We start from the raw sequence: 7,946 nt of genomic DNA, 5'->3' as shown, positions 1-7,946 counted from the left end.
AAAAAAAAAAAAAAAAAAAACCTAAGTAAAGGGAGAGATATACATGTCCATACCATGGCAATGAACTGGAAAACTCACGTAGTGAAGATGTTAATTCCTCCAAATGTATATACAGGTTTAACACAATCTCTATCGAAACCAAGATTTATTTGTAACTAAAGATAAAATTATTTAAAAGTTTATATGGAAAGTATGGGCCTATAATGTTTAAAGCAAATCTTGCCATGGAATATTAAAGTGGGAAGAATAATTCTGATAAAAATCCTTACTATATAGTTATAGTAATCAAGACAGTGTGGTTTTGACAGAGGGATAAACACATACAGCAATGGAGCCAAATAAACAACCTAGAAATATACCCAACCCAATCTACTCAACTGATTTGTGAAGAAATTGCACAAGCAATTCAACAGAGGAAGGACAGTATTTTTAAAAATTGTGCTGGCGGAATCAGACATTTATTAGTAACAAAAATGAAGCTCAACCTAAACCTCATACCTTATATAAAAATTAACTCAAAATGGAGCATGGGTATAAATCTAAAACTATAAAATATTTTAATGGGAAATTGCTTCAGGATTTATGTTAGTGGAAAGCTTCTAAATGTAACACTAAAGATATGATCCATTTTTTAAAAATGATAAATTAGACTACTAGTATATAAAAATTCAAAATATTTCCTCTGTGAAAGACCCAGTTAAGAATATGAAAAGACAAGCTGCAGCCTTGGAGATGATATTTGCAAACCATATAACTGACAAAGGACTCATATCTGCAATATATAAAGAACTCTAAAAATCCAACAATAAAAAATCAGTCTAATTTGAAAATAGTCAAAAGACATGAACAGACATTTCACTGAATAGGATACATAGATGTTTAATAAGTAAATTATAAGGTGTTCAACATCATTAGCCATTAGGGAATTACAAATTAAAACATAATTAATTATTGCTAACCACCTATCAGAATGTCTAAAATAAAAAATAATGACAATACCAAATGCTTTCAATGGACAAGAAACTGGATCTCTTATCCATTGCTGGTGGGAATGTAAAGTGTCACAGCCATTTTGGAAAACAGTTTGGAACTTTATTTAAACACTAAACATTCAACTACCCTATGACCCATAAATTACATTCCCAAGCATTTATCCCAGAAAATTAAAAAATTACATACACATACAAACCTGTAAATGAATGCTCATAGCACATAACTGAAATAGAAAAAAACTGGAAATGATCAAAATGTCCCTCAAGGCTGGCCGGCATGGCTGAGTAATTGAGCATTGATCTATGGTCCAGGAGGTCATGGTACAAGTCCCAGTCAGGGCACATGCCCAGGTTGCAGCTCAATTCCCAGTAGGGGGCATCAGGAGGCAGCTGATAAATGATTCTCTGTCATCATTGACATTTCTCTCCCTCTCCCTCTCCCTTCTTCTCTGTAATCAATAAAAATATATATTTTAAAAACTCCCTCAGTAGGTCACTAGTTAAACAGTGGTACATCCACACTATGGAATATTATTGAGCTATAACAAAGGAATTAGCCAATCTTAAAAGGTCACATACTCTATTATTCCATTTTCACATTCTCAGCATACAGACTGAAAACTGATTAGTAGTGCCAGGAGTTGGGAATAATTAGAAGGTGAAAGTCATGTGTGATTATAAAATAGTAGCACAAGGAAGATCTTTGTGGTAAAAAAATTGTTTTTTATGTGGATTTTAGTGGTGGTTACATAAATCTACACGTGATGAAATCATTTAGCATTGTACACATATACCAATGCCCATTACCTGGTTTTGATATTATACACTACATTTATGTAAGATGTAAACATTGGGAATAACTGGGCGAATGGTATATGGCAGGGGTCAGCAAACTCATTAGTCAACAGAGCCAAATATCAACAGTACAACGATTGAAATTTCTTTTGAGAGCCAATTTTTTTAAACTTAAACTATATATGTAGGTACATTGTTATTAACTTAATTAGGGTACTCCTAAGCTGGCCTTTGCTAAAAACATCCTCAATCTGATTGAGGTACGTTCGCTGAGGTTGATCCCTCCCAACTCTCCCATCCACATTCTTCTTGTACACTTGTTTCAGATAGACGAGTGTTCTGGATGGGAGAGTTGGAAGGGGTCGACCTCAGTGAACGTACCTCAAAACAATGTACCTGCCCCGCGGTGCATATCCCGCGGCCCCCCTGCGCCACGTCTCCTGTCACCCGACCGACCAACACCTCCCACTTCTTCTAACGCCACTTCTTCAAACGCCACTTCTTCAAAATAGACACGCCCAGGCTGAAAACCGACTTCTGCGCATGGGCCACGAAGTTTCAATCGCACTATACATACATGCCCACACGTGATATTTTGGGGAAGAGCCGCACGTCTACCTCAGCAAACGTACCCCCACTTCTTCTAACGCCACTTCTTCAAAACAGACTCGCCCAGGACAAAAACCGACTTCTGCGCATGGGCCACGAAGTTTCAATCGCACTGTATGTGTGCGCCCGCACGTGGTATTTTGTGGAAGAGCCACACTTCAAGGGGCCAAAGTGCCGCATGTGGCTCGCGAGCCGTGGTTTGCCAAACACTGGTATATGGGATTCCTCTGTACTGTTTTTGCAATTTCCTCATTGAAAAACAAATTTTTGGAAGTTAAGTTCCCAATATTTTTTTCTAATTTTAATAAAATTATCAAACCACAGATCCAAGAATCTCAATGAACCCTAAGAATACCTTGGCTCATTATAGTTAAATAGCTAAAAGTTAATGTTAAGAAAACTTACTGCCTACTCATCAGAAACAATGCATGCCAAAAGGCAATAGAATGACATCTTGAATGTGCTGAAAGAAAAAAAAAAAACATCAATCTACAATTGTAGATGCAGCAAAAGTACTTTTTTAAAAATGAAAGAAAAATGGAGATATTTTTCAAATAAACAAAAGTTGAGAAAATTCATCATAAGAAGACCTAGACCCGTGGTCGGCAAACCTTGGCTCATGAGCCACATGTGGCTCTTTGGCCCCTTGAGTGTGGCTCTTCCACAAAATACCATGTGCGGGCACGCACGTACAGCAAGATTGAAACTTCATGGCCCATGTGCAGAAGTCATTATTTTGTGGAAGAGCCAGTATTTTGTGGAAGAGCCACACTCAAGGGGCCAAAGAGCCGCATGTGGCTCGCAAGCCGCGGTTTGCCGAGTCGCAGTTTGCCAACCACTGACCTAGACTATCAAAATTATTAAAGAAAAATTTTCAGAGCGATGAAAACTTAGATTGAAACCTGGGTCTACACAAAGAAATGAAGAACATCATAACAACAAATATGTAGATAAATATAAAATATTTTTCTTATTTTTCAATTTCTCTGTGAAATTACAGATTATTCAAAGCAGGAGTAATAATGTAATATAAGATTTACAGCATGTAGAAATAAAATGTATCACAACAACAGCACAAAGAATGGTAGGTAAATGTTGATATGATGTTATGGGTCCTTAACCAATGGACACAGACACCAGAGGGCTGAGGGCATGAGTGGGGGGTGGGTAATGGCGGAATAAAGACACACATGTAATACCTTAATCAATAAAGAAAAATTATATAAAAAATGTTATGGGTCTTTTATATTATATGTGAAGTGGCATAATATAGTAACTACTATATAATATTCATTTATATTTATATATATATAATATATAGGTATATTTGTATACACATACATTCACACATACATACATGTGCTCTGAGACGGGGTCCATATGATTCAAAATATGAGTACAAGGCACAACAAAGTTTATAAACTCCTCATTGTGAGAAGGAACATAAAAGATCTACCAGGTAACTCAAGATATGTAAGCATTGAGGATGTTTTAAGGAGAGTGACCAAATGCTTTGTAATTTCCATCTCTTTATCTTTAAACTATATGATAGTAGTGCTCCCTGACAAGGAAAAGATGGATCCCACTGATAAATTTTGCTGTCGCAGCAACTGTGGCCATTATACCTCCCCTTATTTTAATGATGTGTCACTTCCTGCTTCAGCCTCAAATCAGGCACAGGGGCAAAAGTCCATGGCATGACAGTTGAAATTTAATGGTGGCTACTGCCTATTCTCTTCACTTAACCCAAGAAGCCATTGCAAATAACCCCAAAACCCACTGAGGGAGACGGACATTATTTCCCAGAAGTAAATACAGCTCAGCTTGTACTTTGGAACAATTGGTTAACCTTGCTACTTGCACAATCAACTAGCAAAGGTTATGCAGTGCCGGAACATGATCATGGCAGAATCACCAGGCCTCTTCACCATCTGTCTTTTAGGATATCTACTCAGTGCTGAATGTACAGGTTTGTTTCCTTTTAAAAGATACATTGAATATGCTTGTCTTTCAGATCTAGAAATGTCTGGTGCTATCTTCTTCACTAAATAACAATTATAGGATTTGACAGCAATGTTTAAGATTCTAGTAATCAGCATGTGTGTTTACAAGTACTGGTTCTCTGGTATATGTATCTCCTTAATTTTTAAAACTAAATAAATTTACAATGCTTATGGTATATTTATAATGGACACTTTGAATTTATGATTTCACAATGTAATTCCTTTTAGAAAACAGTCATCTCCTTGGTTAAAAAAAATTAAATGTGGGAAAATACTTCAACAAGGAAAAAGCAAACTATGGAGAATAAATTAACTGTTGCTTGGTTACTTTTACTCACAACGTTGAAATCAAAATGGGAAACATTAAAACCACAAAGAATGGTTTTATCTGCACAGAAAGTTTGATTTAAGATATATGATGTAGTTCACCCTGGACAGTGTAGCTCAGTGGTTAGAATATTGGCCAGTGCACCAAAGGGTCATGGGTATGATTCCTGGTCAAGGGCACATACCTTGGTTGCAGGTTTAATTCCCGGCCCTGGTCGGGAGGCAACCAATCGATGTATCTCTCTCTTCTCACTGTTTCTCTCTCTCTCCCCACTACCCTCCACTCTCTCTAAAAATCAGTGAAAAAAATATGCTTGGGTGAGGATTAACAACACAAAACAAAAAAATGATATATGATGTATTTCAAAATTTTGTAACTATATAATAAGGCATGCCTTTAATTTAAAAAATCTATACAATTATATACTTTCAATTTAAAGTTTTAGTTAAAACAAACAAATTTTTCATTTGTAAGTTGTTATTTATCATTAACATTTTTCATGGATCAGGAAGAAATTGTTTTATTTCTTATTTTAAAGATCTCACAGTTAATACATGGGGAAACTCAATACTCGAGCTCTTAGGAGAGCAAAGCCAGTCCAAGAATTGACATGAAGAGTAGAAACTGGTTAATGCTATGTGGATCACTTGTGTTTTCCACAGCTTTAGTGACTTTATGCACTGTCCCCAAAGGAAAGCACACAGGAAAGAAATTACCTCATTTAGAAAAACAGTATGTTCTCACAGGAAGCATTCATCACACTTACTTGTCAGCCTACTATAATCAAATCTAGTAGCTGACAGTGCCAGGATCAGGGGTGCCAACCCTAAGCATCCCCAGAAAGCAGACTGGCCCCATGGTTCCCACTCCAGACATGATGTCAGACTGAAATGCAGAAATAATGATACAAGAATGCAAAGGTTAAATCAAACTAGCAGAGTGGGTAGAGTCCAGGAATAAAGAAATTTAGCAGGAAAATTAAATTAAAGCAAGACATAAAGCTAAGTTTTTACAAATACCTCTTTAGTGTGAGGTCAGCAGGACAAAAGATCCAAGCCCTTTCTTCAGGTTAAGTGGTGAGATGATGGAGCTTTTAAGAGGGCTACTGACCACTCAAAGACCTCAGATGTTGGGGGAAAAGGATAAATATGAAGAAAAAAGAGGAACTGGGATTTCAGAGCTTTGGAAATAATGACTAAAAGAGATAAGCCTAAAAAGGGGTTAGAAATAGGATCCTCAAACAACACTGAGGAGAAAGGTAGTGTGATTCTGGAGTCATTGGAGTCAAAGATAATAGGCCCTTGAGGAGAGAGCCAGGGGAATTTTCCTAAGGTGGACAGTATTGATGCAGCACTCTTTGCTGCTGTTAAATTGTCATTGGCTTCTAAAAAGCAGTTTCGATGAATGATTTACTGAGCTGTTGCAATTTCATAGCTGCTGCTCTTAGGTTTTATTGAATCAATTTGGATTTTGAAATCAAAACTGTTCTGTGAAACCAATTCAGGTTTGTAAAGTGCATGGACCAAAACTGTCTTTCATTCAGAATGAGTGAATGAAAGGAATGAATAACAACACAACTTCAATCTACTTTATACTTTATACAAATATACTTTATAAAACTTTAGAATATTGAGTGACTGTTATGGTACCAGGTACTGTGGCAAGGTACTCAGGTCTTAGGGATAAACCAGGCTCTCCTCTTTAGCCTAAAGCATCATGAGGTCAGGAGAGAGATTTCAATATAATGTGCTAAAGTGTGTACCAGGTGCTAAAGGAGCATGGAAAGAGAAATACATTAACTGAGGAATCACCTGACAGACAATATTATGAGCTGAGTCTTAAAAAGTGAGTAGATTCACTCTTCTTAAATGTCTGACCTAGGGCATTCTATGCAGACAGTATCATTCATGTGCAAAGAGCCAGATCCACAAAGAATGTGAGAATATTCAATAACTTAGTATGCTTTGAATATTGAATATGACAAGTGAGGCAGGATAATTGGGCAGAGTCAGGCCATCGGATAATTAAAATCCTAAACTAAGGAGTTTGAACAATAGAAAGCAATGTGTAGTCATCAGAAGTACAAATACCACTAATGGGTTATTTTGAATGCTCAGGCTGACAACATTCTAATCAACTATTTAGGGAAGGGGTTACAAGACTAGGGGAGACCAATCTTGAAATTACTGCAATCATTCAGGGAAAGCAGGAGAGCCTGAACCTGGACATTAGCAGTATAGACAAAGGAGGGAAACGAATTCAAGTAACATTAAGGAAGTAAAAAAGATATGACTTAAACATCTGGGTATGGGAGGAGAACAGGTTTAGAAAAAGTGTATAGAGTATGTCTTGGGTGTTTTATGCGATTACTGAACACAACCTAGTGCCTAACAGCATGGACTGTGCATGTGACTGCCAAAGTAGAAATCTTGGCTGTGACACTTTAGTGTGTAACCTGGGGCAAATTACTTAACCTCTGTGAATTTCTGTTTTTCTCAGTTACAAAAAAATGAAAAGACAGTACCTCTTAATGGGACTGCTATGAGGATGGAATGAAATAATGGATGCAAAGCACTGAGCCCAGTGCCCAACATATCAGAAGCATTAATAAACATCAGCTCTCTTTCATCACATTGCAATGTACAGTTAGCAAGCTGGAAATAAGATCTGGAGTTCAGAAGATGTATTTGACTAGAGATGAATATTTGGAATGCACTGTTGAATAATAGTAGTTACAACCATGTGTATGAGGATCCAGAGAGTGAGCATGGATATTATGGCACCTAGTACAGGGTCAGTTGTAGTGACTGTTCAGAAAATTGTATTGAAAGAGTCAGGGCTGGATTAGGGTAAGGCATGAGTGTACTTGCACACACTGAAAGAGAGTGCCTCCTTCAATTTTGTGTACTAAATGCCATGTTTACCTCACCCCAGTTCTGACCTTAACTAGGATGGATGGAGTGAAAAGGGAAAAGGCTGAAACTGGAGCCTGGGAGAACTCTGAATATTTAAGGGGCAGGCAGAAGAAGGGGAATTAACTGATTCAAGTGGTGAATGAATAACAAGAGTTTAAGTAAAGAAGAGAATAAGACTAGTGATTTCATGAAAAGAGTGTCCTGAAAAGGGAGAGATTAATGATTAGAAATGTTTCAGAGGAGTCAGGAAATACAAAAACTCAAAATTATACTTTAGGAAGTCATGGCTGATACTGACAAGTCA

General features: G+C 37.0%; 1 protein-coding gene across 1 annotated transcript in view; it reads left to right on the top strand.

Moving 5' to 3' along the window:
- Positions 1-4,123: 4,123 nt before the first annotated feature.
- Positions 4,124-7,946, top strand: part of F9 (coagulation factor IX) — a 36,102-nt gene continuing 32,279 nt past the window's right edge. The window contains exon 1 of the mRNA XM_006767802.2: positions 4,124-4,365. Coding sequence (XP_006767865.1) covers positions 4,278-4,365 — 88 coding nt within the window. The 5' untranslated portion in view covers positions 4,124-4,277. The remainder of the gene's footprint in view (positions 4,366-7,946) is intronic.

This window comes from Myotis davidii, unplaced genomic scaffold (assembly GCF_000327345.1).
Source record: "Myotis davidii unplaced genomic scaffold, ASM32734v1 scaffold983, whole genome shotgun sequence".
Taxonomy (NCBI): Eukaryota; Metazoa; Chordata; class Mammalia; order Chiroptera; family Vespertilionidae; genus Myotis; species Myotis davidii.
The sequence above is the reverse complement of the archived record's forward strand: the minus strand, read 5'-3'. Positions and strand labels throughout refer to the sequence as shown.